Source organism: Genypterus blacodes, unplaced genomic scaffold, assembly GCF_046128005.1.
Source record: "Genypterus blacodes isolate CSIRO-AG114 ecotype Tasmania unplaced genomic scaffold, CSIRO-AGI_Gbla_v1 ptg000013l_1, whole genome shotgun sequence".
NCBI lineage: Eukaryota > Metazoa > Chordata > Actinopteri > Ophidiiformes > Ophidiidae > Genypterus > Genypterus blacodes.
The window spans coordinates 400,446-418,820 of record NW_027466827.1 but is presented as its reverse complement, the minus strand read 5'-3'; the positions used below and the strand labels follow the sequence as shown (position 1 = coordinate 418,820).

Sequence of the window (18,375 nt, the reverse complement as noted above, 5' to 3'; positions counted from 1 at the left end):
CATCTCTCGCGTTTCTGTAACTGACCAAACGTCGTTCTGTGCACTAAAGGAGCTGAAGTGGCCGCCACCTCTGTTAAAGAGGCCCTCCAAGGGTCGCGGCGGGATGACACGGGAGCGTTCTTTGGACCTGCAAGACCGCCAGCGACAGGAAGCTCGCAGACGCCTCATGGCTGCCAAACGAGCGGCTTCCTTCAGACAGAACTCGGCCACAGAGAGGGCGGACAGCATCGAGATCTACATCCCCGAGGCCCAGACGCGGCTTTGAGGTCCGCAGATCCGTCCTGGGCTCCCATCGTCCCCCTCCCCCCCACCCACCCCCACCAAACACCAGCTCGTGCCGTCACACCGTCCTCCTGCCGACATCATCTCTCAGTCCAAGCCCACCTCGTCGTCTGTCGCCCATTCTCTGGTTCCTCCCTAATGAAAGCTACATTAGGCAAGGTTTAGATTTGAAATGTCAATGTTTTCAGGCCTGAATGGCGACGTGGCACTGCCGTAGGGAGGAGAGACGCATCTTCGCTGAGTGAGACGCTCTACACAGAGCATACGGGGAAAGCTTGACTCACCAGCGTTAGATCATTGCCTCTCTAGCCCCTCTGGTTGCTAAATATAATCCCATGTCTCTGCAACATGGAGCTGCTAACATGTATAGTTGCCTAGTGTAGCTTTTAAAGCAAAGGGGGACTATTTTACAGGCTCGCCATCATGAGAATGAGCCGCTATACTCCCCCAGATTAACATTTCAGCCACACTTAGTGTTCCCCCTTTGGTAACAGCCATTATCCCTCACAATCCAGCCTCCTCCATTGATGCCATCGCCCCTGGGTGAGTAAGAGTAAGTCTGTCCTTTTCCACCACATTCAAAGGGAATCAGCAACAACAGTCTTCAGCTGAAGCAACCTGCGTGTTAAAGGACTTGAACGGCTGCGCTGGCGGCGGCGGCGGCAGAACGTTTGGTTTTTGTGGCACAACCAGGCTTTTTCTGTAGAAACGGGTAAAACTGGCCGAGTGTGTGGGTACCAAACCAGAATATAAGGGGAGGAAAGTGGTTGAAGGGGCTGCGCAGCAACACTATCTCTCTCTCTCTATCTCTCTCTATCTCTCTCCAGGGTTGCTGCAGCTGACGAGCAGTGTTGCTGAGAATGAGATCTGAAACTAAGAACCACTGGTCGCCCATCTGCTCATTGTCCATCCTCGTCCACATCACGCCACCCCCTCCTCCCCCCCTCCCCCCCTTTTAGGATAAAAACATTTGAAAGATGTGTACGATATTTGCCGCTGGATACATTTCCGCTGCAGAGCAAATATGAATTATTAACAAAAGACAATTTAACACCGCCTGGGAGAGGTGACTGTATCAAACAATGCATTTTTGCACCTTATAATATTCATGTTTGTATTTCCAAGGGAAATGTAGTTTATGAAGCTCATGTGGTATTGTTGCAGTTGAATTGCAAGGACAGATATGGAGAATTTATACAGAACATCACATTAACCTATAGTTCATATAAATTGCACCTGGTGTCGTTTTGCTTTCATTTTTCTTCCTCCTGACTACGATATTGTAATGTTACCATTTTTACAGACGTCACAACCGAAGCGTATATACATCAGTGTTTATAGCTGAACGGCTGTGGGTTGATGATTGGACGGTGCATTTGTCCCTGCTGATTAAGAACAGAAGTCATGTGTCACAAACCCAAAAGGGACTGCATCCAAACCCTTTTTGTTCCCTTAGTGGCGCATCACAGGGCAAGAGAAGAAAAAAAAAACGATTCTGTTCTTTTGATCTGCTCAAGTAGTCTAGGAAAGACAGGTGCAAATGACACTTTAACAATATTCAGTTACTATAGTAAATGGTGCTGCTTTTTACTCAAAAACTGTTGTCCTTTACCCAGTCCTATGTGCACGCACACACACACTCAAGGACTTTTTAAACAGAGATTTATTAATATGGTGCCCATTGTCTCTCCAATGACTTGTGGTAGATTGTGACTTTAGTAAAGACCATCTTTGCAATGCTGTCGCCCCCCCCCCCCCCCCCCCCCCGCCCGGTGATGTAAATGAGGAGGTTTTTGCGGTCCGATTACGTCATCACTTAACATGCAAAGAGGTCAGTCAGGGGTTTGTTTGGTTTGTGTATCAATGGGAGAGATGACAGGCTTTGACATTCCACCTTAAAGTGAATATGCCCACCCTGAGCCAAGGGCATACATACATCAAGAGAAATAGACTTAATTGTACCATATTTTATACCACATCAGAGATTCTCATTTGACAATGCACATCGGAGCCGAGCCCGTTTCCTGATGTAACCACAGCCACGCCAAGGGAGAGAGAGAGAGATCTCCCAAAAAAAGGGCCGATACCAATTATGCTGCATTCAAATTGTGTAACGCTACCCCATGTTGTTGTCATGACGGCGTCTGTGTAAACGCCTGGAGGTTGGATAACTTTGCTCGAATGAGGATGTGAGACGGACTCTTGCTTGCATTGAGGCGTTCCGACTGTGTGACCGCATAGCCGGCGTGTTTGGCTTGGTGTCGTCTCGAACACCAGTGCTGAATCTGACACCCTTGCTTTTTACCAGACAGCCTTAACAGAAACAAAAACTCATGAATGTAGAGCCCCTAACGATGCAAAAAAAGAAAAAGAAAAATCAGATTCAAGGATGAGCAGAGGCTGAAAACTCCAGCACAAACTTCCAGTCTAGAACCTGAGGAGGCTCCCAAAACGTAAAGCTTTCATTTTCATTCTCCTGCTGTTGTCCTTTGAGTCTCCAGCTGTATTTTATAAGATTACAGATTTATTTTTGGCTCGGATTTTACGTCTGCACCCTTAAGTGGTCGCGTTTCCTTGGCCGACGCGGCGCCGTTCGCCGCATTTGACAGGAAAGGAGTGCGGTTTAAGCAGGAAGGACAGCTGGATAGAGTCTATGCTTCCTTTCAGAAAGAGAAGGAACGCAAACAAGCTGCTAGAACAAAGAAACTTCTGATCTAAAAAAGGGGGGCGCGAAAGAAAAAAGTTTGGGAACCACTGGGCTAAACTAATGAAAATCCACACTTACACTGTTGTTAATAAGTAATCAATCAGACTGTGTGTTGGCCCCCACCACCGTGTGATTCAGTGTATGCAGATGTTTATGATTTATGAAGCAGCAAGAAGTGCAGGAATCCAACCTAATGGAAACCAACACACACACACACACACACACACACTCACTTGACCCGGTCTGAGTTAACAACAAGGGCTCTAACACACTCGACCACAGGGTCATTTAGGGTCGTGCTCAGTCCAGTTCACCTCACATCCACTGCTGCTGCTGCTGTTTCTCACACTTGTACTGAATCCAAATGCTTTTAAAGAACCCAGTGTTTACTTTGAAACTCTCCCTCATTTGGGCTGTGAACAAACTCAGAGCTGCTTTTTGTAAATACGTCACAAAAAAAAGGTTTAATCTGCATATTTTTAAAACGAATCTAAATCTATCACATGACTTTATTTATTACAAATAAATATAAATGTATATTTGTATATTTTAAATGTAACTTGTACATTATGGAATCTATTTTTTCTCAACACAACAGAGCCGTTTCATCAGTTTGTCGTCTGTCGTTCAAGTTTAGAGACGATGAAAAGCATCCGTTTAAGTTAAAATCACACAAATAAATGAATAATTTTATGAACATAACTATAGAACCTGAGAGGATATGAAGGACTTTAACCTTATAAATAATCACCTTATCTTATATCTCATCCCAGAGTGATTGATTCCCTCTATTTCCCTGATTTAAAAAGGGATTGGGAACATTTGAAGCATCAGATCAGCTTAGGAAGTGGCAATAACAGCAAGCGGGTTTAAATATCTATTATAAATCTTATATATCTTTTCATATGTTAAGGAGGTCAAATCTATTTTATTTGTTGCTGTTATCTGTTTCCTGCCCACTGTTGCCGTTTGTGTTGCTGTGATGACTCAGCGTGGCTCCATGGGACACACAGACACAGCAGAGGGTGGTGGGAGGACAAAAGTCTAAAATCAGCCACCAGATATTTCTGACTCTGACCCGGTATATAGTCTATAAAATATAAATATATAAAAGTAAAACAGCTTCAGTGTAACTCTGTCTCATACACTCACTCGTATTGTGCTTAACAGAGCTCAAGTTTAACAGGATAAAGATACATCATCTTCAAATGAATATTAAATGAGTTTTAATCAGAGTTTTAGATTATTTGATTCACTGATTAAACCAATGATCGTTTCCAAATGTTTGTAAAGTTGACATAGCTGCTAAGAACTACGTCCAGCTTGAGTAAATGAAGGTCGTCATGGTTACTGAATGTGACTCCGCCCCAAACTGTAACTCAAATCAATCATCTTATGCAGGTCTTGTATTAATAATCCTCAAAACTTGACCTTTTGTCACTGTCGATCTAATATATTCTTATTTTTGCCGCGTTGAACCTTCTCTCCCAGCCCTGCCCCAAATCGGTATCAATCTCAACAATCGGATCAATAACGCCAAATTACAAGTTTAAGGCTCTTACCTGCCATTAAAAAGTTCAAAAATAAATCAACCTTTTTGCAAACATTCCCATAAACATTCAGATCACTCTCCCAAAATATTCCTAAACCATAAAAACACATCCTGGAAAACCCTCAGTCCCATTTAGATCACATAAAATCCCATTTTATCGATTTTCAATCTATTGAAATCTGCTGTGAGCTCATTCATACCTTTGTGCAGGATCCTGTTCGCCCTCAGTCGGACCAATGACGTAAACAATCTAGCTGCTCTTCCACTTGACTGATAGTCATGCAAATCTCGTCTACTTCCCACAGACTGCATACTGTGATTCTGTCAGGTTCTGGTTCCCCCGTCTCATCTAAACCAGACATGCCTCAAACAAACCCTACCTACTCAAAATCCATTCCTTCGTCTTTCTGTCGCTTTTAACTTCAGGCTTTCCGTTGTTTTGACCTCCCTTCCTATAAGGTTAGCTGCGACGGAAAGTGGTAGTAGTGACTTACTTTACCAGCTCGGCTTGATTGACAGCTCACACTCAGATTGCAAGATTTTTGTTCTGATTTTCCAGTCAGGGACAAAACCCCGATTCAAACAACACTGAGACACGACCGACGAGAGAGAAAACAACAAAACGCACAAACGACCGGACGGCTTGTTGCGTAACAGGGACCTGCAATTCAGGCCGTATCTCGCCGTCGTGCAGCCTGAGCATTAAAGGAACCTCCAAATCAGCCTATTTTTGCAGCAAAAATAGAAAAGTAACTAAGATGTCCTCACAGATACATTTTGTACACCCGTTCCATGTGATGTGATGTAGAATCATATATATATATATATATAAACATGAGGGCAGAACTCTAAATACAATACGGACGTGTTTCCTGGTGTTGTGTGGGGCTGTTGCGTAACCATGGCGCCATCATACGTTCTCACTCCCCCTTCGTCCTACCAGGGGGGCTTTGCAGTTTGGTAACTATGTACATGACAAATCCTCAGGTGCCTTACAGTCGGATTCTCATGGTGAATGAATGTTTGGGGTTGAGTTTAATATGAAAGGAGCTGCTGCTGCTGCTACGCCTGTTAGAACGCAGGTTTGAACGTTTAAAACCACTACAAAGGGCTGGGGAACAGTGGGAGGGGGCGGGAGGGGGGAGGGGCTTAGGTCAGAGTGCAGAATTGAAAGCAAACAATCTACATTTATATTTGATGGTGAAAATGTGATAAGCATCAGCACAATACAAGCAGAGACGAGTGTTGAGTCGGGATTCCGTAGAGTTCTGGTCATAGGTGTTGTTTTCTGCTACGGAATTTTAATAACATTGCGATTCAGCTTCGTATGGAAGCACACACACACACACACAGTATACATCTATCCAACCGTCACACACACACACACACGCTGCACGCTCAGAGTTCCCGGATTCATTCTAGCCGCGTCGCTTTCGTACATTTTAAAACGACGCCTTTTTCCTGGCTTCTCAGTTACGGAAAGGAGGGGGAGGGGGGAGACTTGACAAACCTTGACCAGCCCAAACTAGTGCAATAGTGCTCCACGTGATGAAGACATGAAGACATGAAGACGGGCTCAGCTACAGCTACTTACCTCACAGTTTAGTGTTTAGTGAACGTGGCGTCAGAAGTGTTTTCTAACCTCACACACTTTGTCATGCCTGTGTGTACTATGCAGCGGTACTTCTCCATTTGACACCCACGGTAAACAGCCATTACCAAACAATGATGCATTCACACACACACACGCACACACAAACACGGTGCAGCTCATCCACAATCACTCACGTTGATCCTGTATGTGGATTCAAAACAAATCTAGTCGTTTGAAGGAAAACTCACTTCTCTGACAGTAATAAGATGACGTCGGTGTTATTAATCCCTTTTTCTAGGTGTTCCGCTTCTTTGCGCTTGCTTTGTTTGTCACTTAAGACATGAATTCATGCTATTTACAATGTTTGCAGCACAATATTTAAGACTAACATTGTGGGATACAGGAGTCAGAATAGGTGCTGAATCAATCCACTTCTCTCCTTCTACTTCGAAATTTGCTAACTTTTATTTATTCAGACAATCAGCACACACACACACACACACACACACACACACACACACACACACACACACACACACACACACACACACACACACACACACACACACCTATCCTCAACATGAATTCCCCCCACGAACGCATCACCAGGATCTCGTTCCACTTTTTCAGGATTTGTCTGGAGTTGGGCTCCTTGGCCGTTTCACTGAAAGCTTCTTCCTCCTTGTTTCTGATACAGTTGCACTGCAAAGATGTCTTTCTAACGCTTTGCTCTCTCTTCCCATGAAACACGTGACGTTCAACGACGGAGACCACGAACCGAATACGGAGCCGTTATCAATGTTCCGGACCATATTTTGATGTCATGCGCACACTTTAACACCGGGGCTGTACGGGAGGAGACCTGCTCCTCTAGCAATAAGCTTTATTTAAGCGTTTGAACTCATCTGAAACAGGGAAGTTGGTGAAGGTTCGGGGTCATAGGATATCCGGCAGTGGTGCACCGTCATTTAGACTTTGGGTTCCGGTGAGTTCTGTGTCACACAGGGGTCACACAGGGGTCACCGGAGTCATAAGCGAGGAAGGAGGCGAGACCGGATTGAGAACTACTAACAACTAAGATGTTTGATGTAGATGAGCACCACTGCTTTTAATGTTGTCACTTTATATCTGTGAAGTTACTTTATATTCGGGCTTTAGTTTGAGTCGTCACCCTCGCCCCTCCCCCCCCAAAACAAATCACATTTTCCTCGATTAAACAACGTTTCCGTCTGCGTTTGCATTTTGTTTTGCACTGTGCAGTAGAATTCTGCAGCGTTGTTTGTTTTTCTTCGGTTCAGATGTTTGATGAGGGGAGAGAGCAGTCACAATTCTGTTTGCCTTTGGTGGAGAAATGTCTTGTGTTGTGGCTGTGGCTAGAAATGATTATAAGAAAAACCCTGGAATGGGTTTTGGAATGTGACATGAGAAAAAAAAAATATTTGATAGCATAACGGTTTGTGTTTAGCTTAAAAACTATTTTGAATTGTTAGATATATCAATAATGAGGATAAATATAATGCCAAATATTCAGTATTTGTACAGAAATATACATATATAAATATATAATATATGCCTAATTTAAATGGAACTATTTTCCACTCTTGACCATGTTTTTGTTGTTTAAATTTCCTTTGTCATCATAATTTTATAAACCTCTTCAGATAGCATGCAGGATAGTGAAACTGAATGTATTATTTGGTGTTTCATCGCTGTTCAGTATTACAGCATTCTACAGATCGATTTGTATTTGTAACATTAATTTATTTGTTTTATCTATAAACGAACTGTACACTTTCTTTTCTAACTGCAAGGATTTAAAAAGGGGCTGAACAATTTATATCATTTTATTATTTTCCTGCTTTATCAATGTGGTTCGGTATATTTTGCCTCTTCAAAGTACAGCTATCAACCATCTGTTGTAAATAATTATGCAAATTAAACTTTTGGAAGAAAATGAATGTCTTGTCAGTCTCTTGAAGTGCTGGGAGCCTCCAGAGGGTGCAGTGGCGCAAAGATACCGCAAGGTGGAGGCCAATGACCATAAAATGCATGTGGAGCGTCAAGGCACTAGTATTCAGACCCGTTTGGAGCTCTTATTCTGAAACCAAAAGCGGTTCATTAAGCTTTATCTGTAATCCATATGCTATGAAACAGTTTGTTAATAATGTATATAAGCCCATAAATATTATAAATATCAAACCAAGCTTACCTGGTGCGTCTTCAGAAGAACCTTTCCGGTTTTGTCGCGGTTTGTAGACTTGACACTCACTCAAAGTTAATGTATTTGTCGATGTACCTAACGTTGTTAAATCAACGAGACTGTACAAGTAAAACAATTATACACACGTTACTAATGCTCCATTTCCGGGTTTTTTCCCGGGCCAAGAAGCGAACTTTATCCAGGTAAAAGGTTTGGGGCGTCATTTCCTGCACAAATCTGACCAATCACAAAACAGTTTGCACGCGCGTGACGTTTGTTTACAGATTTGAACTCTGAAAAGTACATTTTAATCTGAGTTTGAGGGATTGTGTAACAGATAAGGAAATACAGAGATCCTCATGCAGGTTTGTTGCTGATTTAAATGCATTTATGGTGTTTACATACTGCCTTAAATGATGCATAGTCAGTTTGAACATGCATGTAAACTGGAGTGGATAAGGTCTTAAATTCATACTCATATTTGACACAATATCTCCAGTCATAGATGTGCACACACAGTTTCCTTTTATTTAAAGAAGTGGTCTTTATTACAGCAAAGAAGCCAAACATTACAGACAAGAATAATTATAATCCATGAATATCAGCTGTGTATTCAGATTGGTCTCCCATTCTAAAGGTGCAGAGCTTCATTCATTATTCTTCAGGGCCATTTGTTCTGATTTACAAAGAAGGAATATTGGGCATCTCAACATTTTTCCATTAAAGTTTGTCGTTTCCCTTCACAGGCGATTCCTTTTGCTCCGTCGCTCTCTTACATGCCTGCTATGGAGCCGGGCTATAGTGCTGACAATGTTTAAAGATACTCCACATTATCTTGGCACCAGTTGGCAAACATAATCCTCCCTAAAAGCGATCAAACTTCACAACTCAATATGAAATCTGGAGACAAACTAGAAAAAAAAAAGGTTCCACCAACAGAATCAGAGCCATTTCAGTTTCTGTATGCAGTGGATATTGTTAAGTTTTGAAGCAATATCACTTTTTGAACTTGAACAAATCCTGTAGCAGTACAATCTCTGACTTATATCTACAGCAGAACTGATGTTCTGACTTTGCATCCATCCGTTAAATCTCTACTGTTCTGCCAACAATAGAGCTTTTCAATAGTACTGGCATCATCTATTTAGAGTAACATACCTGGGCTACTTGTGTTCCAACCAAACGGAACCTCTGAAATTTTATATACAATAAAGTTCTGGTGTTCAATAAGCCTGCAAAGCCTAGCTAAGCATTCTGATTCATAAAACACACTGAAACATGATCCAAAACGTATTCCAAACACTGATCGTCCATGAGAACGCATTCAACAAAGCCCGTTTGATGATTCAGTTAAAATGCTTGTATCAATAATAAAGAAAATCACATGATTAGGCACAATACATGTGTTTTGTTTCATCCTCCTGCGCACGTTTGTATATCGGGAAGATGAAGACAAACAGCTTCTCCCAACGACGAGGGACGTGAGCCAAAATACTCTGTGCAGATAAATGCTCGGATGTTGCCTTTTGTGAGGCGAACTGATGTTTTACTGACCACGAACAGAGCAATGGGCTTTTACACAAATAAACCACAGTAACATCACAGAGATTCATAAGTGAAAACAAGACACTACTACTGAATTCCACCTAAATATTGAAAAAACTACATCTAATGCTTTAATATACAGCGTCAATCTGGGGATTCTTAAACTTTTCTGCATGGATCCAAACTGGTCTTTTCGGCCGGGACCCACCACACACTCTTTACCTGCAGGGATCAAAGAGGAAACAGGCTTGGGGGGGGCGGGGCAGGGGGCTATTTCCGTCCTGACACGCAGTTTAAGAAACGCTGGTGGTTAGAGTAAACATGGAATGAAGAATGATTGTTCTCATAAGCAATGCAAGTAAACAAACAATAAATACAAGCAATGTGCTTTATCCATATAGACATATTTACACAAAGTCTTTGGCTTATGAATACACATCAGCTACGAAATAAAACCAAAAAAAAGTGTCGGCCACCAGTGCACAAAACAAATTGAGGCCTGGAATCAGTTCACTTCCAATTCCACTCAAACTCATAAATGGAAATTTGTGCTCATCAAAGAGCATTAATTCTCAGTCATGTCTTGGGCTCGAGAGGTCAACTACCCAAAATCTGTCTGTGTTGGACTTTTGAAGAAGATCCCCATATGTGAATTGGCTGAATTGAAAGTGCATTGGGCCCAGCCCTGAAACAACATGATTGAGATAATGTTAACAAAGTTCAATTAGACTATTTTGGGTGCATAATTCAATGCGAGATTTCATTGTGTCTATCCAGTAGATCAATATGTGATGCTTCAAAATCAATCAATCAAGAGGAAATGGGTTCTGCAGCTCCACAGGGTTGTAAGAACACAGAACCAGTGGTAAAATATCACACTTAGTTTGGACAGAAACATGACTGTAAATCCTACACATGTTTCAAACTGACACTTCATCATCAAAAGTCTACAAGGCTAATACTCCCGGTGTAAACGTCCTTTTTTTTTTTAAGACACTACATGACCTAATAAGCAAACATATATCAACATGAACAATATCTCTGTCCCCGTTCCGTTATTTGATGTGACTGACGTCCAATCGCCATGTTCTCTTTGTCCACTGAAATGACCAGAAACATGATATGAAGATGATGCTGCTGATGTATGGAGTAGAAAACAGGACCGTTCGCAGAATTGTGGAACAGCTGCACCCCTCCTGTGAATATTAACAGTGCCGTCCATCACCGTGGCGACGTGCCAGATGTCGTATGATCGAGCGGCGGAGGAGTAACTCAGAAATGTGGCTCTACCGATGGTAACTTGCCTTTTGCGGTTCGCTGGGGAGCCGCGTTTGCAACTTGCAGGGGGGGGAGGGCGACATCTACAGTGCAGACGGAGAACTGCAGCTTTAACAGCGTGAGGCGTTCGAGTCCATGGAGGGACTTTGAGAGGTTAAACATTTGAATAGGGCCCAAAATATACGAGGGGGGGCAGGGGGGGGAGCTCTGGCTCTCAGAACACTGTACAATAAACAGAAGGGAGTTAAACATCTAACACCCTGCTGTGCTCTTCTCCAGCTCCTCCGTGTTACCAGGTCCCTTTGGGCGCTTACATGACGAGCTGTCTTCACTCGTTTCCATTTGTCGTCCCCAGCCGAGCGCGCCGCTACGGTACGTCACGTGTAGGGACGCGAAATGGATGCTGCCCAAACAGCCGTCAACAAAGGGGAGGTGGGACCAAGCCAAGCAGAGGGTGAAACACGCAGGGGGTGAAGATGTCCAGCTCTACTCCTCCTCCTCCTCCTCCTCCTCCTTCTCCTCCTCGTCTTCATCTTTGTTTAGGAGGACTCAATGAACTCCAGTGAAAGGTCGTAGCAGAACCGATACTGCTCCTGTAGACACACACACACACACAGACAGATTTTAAAATCTGGGAGGAGACGCCTCATCATTTGGTTGATGCATCAAAGTCTTTGATGAAGGAACCAAGCAGGAACTCTCAGGTCAACCGCCATTTCCAAGCGCTCACATTAACTTGAATCTGAACTTGGATTTGGTCTAAACGCGACACAGGTAGCAGTAAGAGGTCAGACACATTTGGATTCTAATCTGGGAAATGGGCCGTGAGATGATGTGTTGTTTGTGTCGGGATAATTACACAATAAGCACAAGGAGCTGGAACCACAAGGTAGGTGGAGTGTTTGCGTTGTGACATGAAGCAGCTTTTGCACTGAGATGCCACTTGTTCTAATTACCATAATCGCCATGGTGCTTCAAGCGTGACCTAACTCTGCACAATGAGGTCACATTTTTTAGGTCACATTTATGTTCTCACCACTTGTGTTCTTCTCTATTAACACATTTTGGAACACAACTCTCTCTCTCTCTCCCTCTCTCTCTCTCTCTCTCTCACTCACCGGAGTGTCCACCATGTTCGGCTTGCTGTTCCTCAACGTCTTTACGGCGTGGAAGACGTCGACGACACTCTGTCTCTTAGCCATCTCGCACACAATGCTGCTGGCACAGAATACTCCGCTACGCCCACCGCCATTTCTGTGAACACACACACACACACAAACAGGCGTATAAACAGACGGTACATGACTGGATGTTTTTGATATGAGGTTTTGCCACGTCACACAGTGTTTGCTGACACAGAACTCTGAAGGCCGATTAGCTCTGCGATTCTCTCTGAGCCACCCTGCATCACTGAGGTCTTGATCAGTTTAACAGAGTTACATTTTGCGTCATGTACGACCTATATGCAGACTGGAGTGCCATTTAAAAATCCCACGCTGATGCTCTGAACCAGACAGAGTGAATCTACATGAGAGAGGTGTACTTCTGCTCTTTCCAACTCGGAAATGACAAGAACTTGTGCAGCAGAGGGAGTCAGACCGCCCATATATGTTACAGCATGAAACTCTTGCTGCTCAGTGTTTGAACTTTAACACAGTTTATTAAGAAATACGTGCACAGAGTGATTTTGGACCAATTAAAAATGTTAACATAACCACCAAATGCACCCAGGATGAATGTCATCACTTCCCACTCATCTTCTCCTCATTAGACCTACTACTCATTAAGCTGACTGACTACAACAAACAACACACTACTTGTTCTCACTTTTCATCTTTCCTGACTAATTAATGGAGTGTGTGTGTGTGTGCGCACGCATATGTGTCCTTGTGTGTATACTCACAGGCAATGCACAATGGTTCTTCCCTCTCCCTCCTCTCCCTCACGTTGCCACTGGTCGACCTGGAGGATCAGTTTGAGGAAGGAACGTTTGGAGGCGGGCACGTCTCTATGCCCCGCCCACCCCAGGTACTGGAACTGCCGGACCATCAGGTAGCCTTCCTGAGGCTGGGTGGGGGAGGGGACAAATGGTCAAATACTTGAAGTGTGCTTGCCATGAGCAGACTGTGTGTTGGTGACATGGATACTTAGTAAATAAGAGCACTGACCCTGGTGAGGTTGCAAACTCTGAAGAGCCGACTGATGACGTCACAGTCCATTGAACACGACATACACTCCACCTGCACTGGACCGTATCGCAGCATGCCCTCTTCTGGCCAGTACTGAGGACAACCCTGGACACAGAGGAAACACCAATACATAAATAAATACAATATTTACGACATTACATTTTTTTAGTTCAGTATTTATTCAGTATTTATATATTTTTTCTAACTATAAATAATGATGTTATTATTTAACAATTATTTAAATCAAAATAAATGATAAATGGTAAAAGTTGCTCTTGTTTTGATGATGTTTGACTGATAATCAAGCCAGTATCAGCTTTATTAAAAATGTAATAACAGCAAATCCGGTTTCCTTCCCGTCGGCTCTCATCATGTTCCACACCTGCTTTTTCTAAAATGTCAACCTCTCAGGAATCAGGCCAAAGAGCAGCGGGTCGTTGACATTATCACATTGGGCTTTATAATCCCCACACACACTTATGACGTACCTGAGCCAGGTCGATCTCATTCAGCATCACCAGACTGGTACAGCCGTAGTCATAAACCAGACGCCAAAAGTCTTTGACAGTGTTGGGCAAAGGATGCTGGGTAACGATAAAGGCGGCAGGCTGTCTGTAGCTCTGCGGGGAAACAAAACACAGGAATGACGTCAACACCTTCACACACCGGCGTCATGTCTTCTACTCTTGGTGTTGACGTTCAAACTTTTCATTCACACAAACATATGTCTCTTTCAAACACACACACATATTTACACAGGATCAGAGTGGGACAATTTGATGCAGCAGTCATATTGTGTAAGTGATATTTGATCATGTGAACATGCAATGTAAGGCTGGGGGTACATGCACTGGACACAATGCCAAAGTGTCCACTTATCTACGGGACTAACAAATACACTGAACAATGACAATATGCAGCCACGTGTGTGACATGGGTGTGAATGGCTCAGGGACGTGAGGTGCCATGGGAAAGCTTAAATGACTCGGCTAATCATGAACCTGGTGGCAGAAAGACACGGAAGCCATGAAACAAATCCAGTATTGGAGATCGGACAAAATCGCATTACCTGGAACTCTTCTGACAGCTTGGTTAGGGAGAGGCCAGAGGTAAGTTTAACTGGGCTAAAGTTTAAAGACAACGTTTGAAAATTGGACTGAATTTCGTCCGTCATACAGTGATTGTTGTGTGTTTACAGTCTAACAAGTTAACTGGAGAGAAGCACCGTTTTATGACACATGTAAGATCTATTTTCTTTTCTTTTACACACCGTGGATCCATTACAGTTTGTGCTTCAACCATCACCGCTCCCTCTCCAATGTGGACTTTCTGATACAACAGAATCACCAGAAACCACATCGCTGCCTTACCTTACACATCTACATATTCAATCGCTTTGCTTGTTCACGTTATGGTACATGGGCAACACGTTGAGACAAAGTCAGCTGTTGCCAATGTAAGCAATGTTCTGAAACAATGAGGCTGTAAAAGACCCTGGCTGGTGGACGCCAGCTAGCGGCCATTTTTACAGCACCTGGATTTGTCTCTCGCCTTCTGCTGCTAAAACCCACAAACACAGCAACACACAATCGGGGTGGGGAGTGTGTGTGTGTGTGTGTGCATATAGTTACAAGTGCATAAAATTAGTACATGTCCATATGTTTTTCTGTATTTGTGTGTTTTCTGAAAAGAATGCATCATTTTCAACAAATAGGTGATTGTTTGGGACAATAGGAGCTCGTTACATTTTACATTTGTAAATCAATTTTCACATGTGATCATTTACAGCCTGAGTCGGAAATGTCCCAAACTTTATGTGTTGAAAATAAGACAACCCTTTGTGTTGTGTGTGAATGTACAGTAAGTATATTATAGGCAGACTTACATCCATCAGCGCAGCGTTGATGTAGTTGCTGCTCTCCCCATCTATGGTGATGAGGAAGGGCAGGCATCTATCAGGGGGAAGGCCATCCATAAAGCGGTTCTTGTCTTGGTTTCTAGGTAATAATGCAATGCTGCAGTCTTCTGGCTGAGGCTGGGGAGTCACCGAGTTTAATGTCTGGGCACAGGGACAGATGTATAACAAATTAAAATCAAAAGCAATGGCGCAGAGTTCTTAAAAATGCTCCATGTTACACAGGAATGAATCCAAGATAAAGAGTCCCAGGGAGGGGAAACATTTCCACAATTTATGTTTTGAGAAATCTATGTAGCTGATAATGCAAAGGGTTACGAGTCGACACACACACACATAATGGTTGGGCGTTTGTTACCTGAAATTCATCCTTCAGGTGCGACGAGTTGGTCTGGGAGTCGATGCGGATCAGCTCATAAAAAGCAGCTTTGAACTCGCAGACTGGTATGGCTGTTTCTCCACACAGACAGGCCTCCAGTATGGCATCATGGATAAATATATACTGCTCCTATTTACATGTAATTCAAGACATGCATATTATATAGACACACATCTTAGTTAAGACTCACTACTGCTTTATATTACCAAACAGATAGTTGACCACACAGACAACAGAAGGACCGTGACACAAGTCGAGGGTGAGCACACAGACACTGAGAGTGACGGCTGGTTTGAGGCGGAGCTGCGGATGCGATGATGACCGTCATGGAAGCGGAACAGTTAAGGCTCTTGCTGCTTCGATTCCATGAACAGAAAACTAATCAAAGGCTGTTAATGTGATGGGATGAAGGTGATTTTCATAACTGATCTAACTGATGACTCAAGAGTTTGCCAAACGATCTCATAACGAGCGAGAGGCAACAAACCAAGCAAAAACAGCCAAGAGTTGCAGTTGCTTACTTGATGGAACTGTGATAATGAAATAATAAGTGATAAACTATTCAAATTTAGCCATAAAATGTAAAAATCTGATTTTCACATTGTTAATGCAGGGAGGTGACGTGAGGAGATGGCGTTAGCAGATGATGGATGGAACGTAAACCTCAGTCCCTACCTTGTCGCCGGCTGGGTTTAATGATCGGCGCTTGCTCTATTCTATCGTGAGGATGTGGATGGATGATGGGTAATGTAGTCACCTCAGTCTGTACCATGTTGATCCTCCTGGAGCGGAGGGCCTTCACACAGTTGTAGATGTCGACCACGCCTTCTCTCTCCGCCATGTCCAACATGATGTCGATGACGATGAAACAGCCCGTACGTCCGGCCCCGGCGCTGCAATCAGACAGGGACATGACGCAGACTTTAGTTACTAATCATCTGTTTTGTCTGTAATGTTAACTCAGCTGACAACTTCATATTAATAACTTCAGCTACAAAGGTTTGTTTCCATGTTTATACCTGCAGTGGACCACGACTGGCCCGGCAGAGGGAGGGTTGGAGATTTTAACTCTGCGGATGAAGGAAAGTAGTCCTGTGGCGTGATATGGCACTCCGTGATCGGGCCAGCCGGTGAAATGGAACTGCTTGACTTCCCGCACCTCGTTAAAACCACGCTGAGGGGAACAAAGGAAACATTTAAATCAACCACAGAGATTAAGAACCACAACTCTGCATCAAAAATGTTTGATACCAGATTTCAGTGTTTTCTCACATTGATACAGATCTGCAACCAGGAATACACGCGCAAACACGCGTAAACACACATAAACACACGTACCCTCTCCAGCGTAAATGTCCGAACCACGTATTCAGCCAGAGGTTCAACTTCCACAAACGTCACTTTGAAATCTCCATACACCTCTGCATCGTCCGGCCAGTACTTATAGCACTTAACCTGTTAAACACAACATAGAACATCAATTCTTCCTCACCTGATAGCACACCACTGTAATTTAACATATTAAAAATAAACATTCATAATAAAAAATAGAAAATGTCAAAGGGTCAGGATGATATTTGCGATCTAACAGAACTGAAGATGAGACAAGACCACAACTTCGTTCAGATAATAGCAAAAGAACAACGTACCCGTCCAACCTCAACCAGATTGGTAACCATGACGATGCAGGCTGACTGTTCCTGCCACACCATCCTCCAGAAATCATACACTGTCTCATGGACGGGCCCTACACACACACACACAGAGACATATTCAGTATTTTTTGGGAATTAATGTATATACCACTTCAATGTTTATGTCTGTATTGGTAAGGTTGTATGAAAGTGTGTGTCAAAGTGCTGCAGCATCTCACCCTGAGTAGCGATGTAGTGACTTGGTCTCTGGTAGCCCTGAGAAAAGAGCACAGCACCATTAATAAACAATCGCAACACGTCCACATGAAGTGAATATGTCTCTTTCCTATTTGGAGACATCAATAACATCATTTCAGTAATATTACAACTGTTAGAACAAATTCATAAGCTCGCCCTCAACTGCAAAAACTCCAATTATTACTACATATTATTTGGTATTAACAATGTGTAGCTATCAAAACATAGTAAATATAAAGACAGCAAATGTGTCACACTGATCTTAACCTTCAAGCTTTCTTCTTGCTTATACAGAGAACTATGACACATGACCATTGCTATGACAACCATTAGACACATATGGAATTTGCTGATGGTGACATGATCAACATAGGCAGCACACATATGCAAATGTACAGCACGCAGTGAGATGAAAGTGGCAGAGCTCGAATCTTCCATGCAGCAAGTCAACGCATACACGCGAATGCATGAATGGACACACAACAGGATGCTTGTGCGGACGTGTGCATGAATGGACATATAGATGAGCGGGTGGCAGATTTGAGGGGCCATGAAGAATCCACAGTGATACTTACATCCCTGTACAGCCAAATCTATAGGCCAAGCCATAGGCGAAACGAGAAAGAACGGGTGGAAGAAAGAAAGAAAGAAAGAAAGCACAACAATGTCAGTGAGTGTCAATCAGAAAAAGAAAAGCTGCATTGACAAAATGGAAGTTTGAACAGCGCATGCAGAAAAAAAAACATGAAGCTTCGAATCAGGATGGATAGAAAGGACACGCCCAGATGTCTTGTGTCAATTTGGACATCATTCGGACACCTCACTCGATATATTGTCTCTAA

General features: G+C 43.1%; 2 protein-coding genes across 3 annotated transcripts in view; one reads left to right on the top strand and one right to left on the bottom strand.

Moving 5' to 3' along the window:
* The window catches only part of dlgap2b (discs, large (Drosophila) homolog-associated protein 2b), a 36,479-nt gene extending 36,214 nt beyond the window's left edge, over positions 1-265 (top strand). The window contains exon 11 of the mRNA XM_076167517.1: positions 50-265. Coding sequence (XP_076023632.1) covers positions 50-265 — 216 coding nt within the window. The remainder of the gene's footprint in view (positions 1-49) is intronic.
* Positions 266-9,350: 9,085 nt separating this feature from the next.
* Positions 9,351-18,375, bottom strand: part of ptprk (protein tyrosine phosphatase receptor type K) — an 81,776-nt gene continuing 72,751 nt past the window's right edge. For both annotated transcript variants that reach the window (XM_076167041.1, XM_076167047.1), the window contains 12 exons: positions 17,515-17,551; positions 17,291-17,388; positions 16,980-17,096; positions 16,661-16,815; positions 16,399-16,534; positions 15,621-15,770; positions 15,233-15,406; positions 13,836-13,967; positions 13,327-13,452; positions 13,062-13,225; positions 12,277-12,412; positions 9,351-11,751 (listed from right to left, as the gene is read on the bottom strand). In XM_076167041.1, the coding sequence (XP_076023156.1) occupies positions 11,698-11,751; positions 12,277-12,412; positions 13,062-13,225; positions 13,327-13,452; positions 13,836-13,967; positions 15,233-15,406; positions 15,621-15,770; positions 16,399-16,534; positions 16,661-16,815; positions 16,980-17,096; positions 17,291-17,388; positions 17,515-17,551 (1,479 nt within the window). In that variant the 3' untranslated portion in view covers positions 9,351-11,697. The remainder of the gene's footprint in view (positions 11,752-12,276; positions 12,413-13,061; positions 13,226-13,326; positions 13,453-13,835; positions 13,968-15,232; positions 15,407-15,620; positions 15,771-16,398; positions 16,535-16,660; positions 16,816-16,979; positions 17,097-17,290; positions 17,389-17,514; positions 17,552-18,375) is intronic.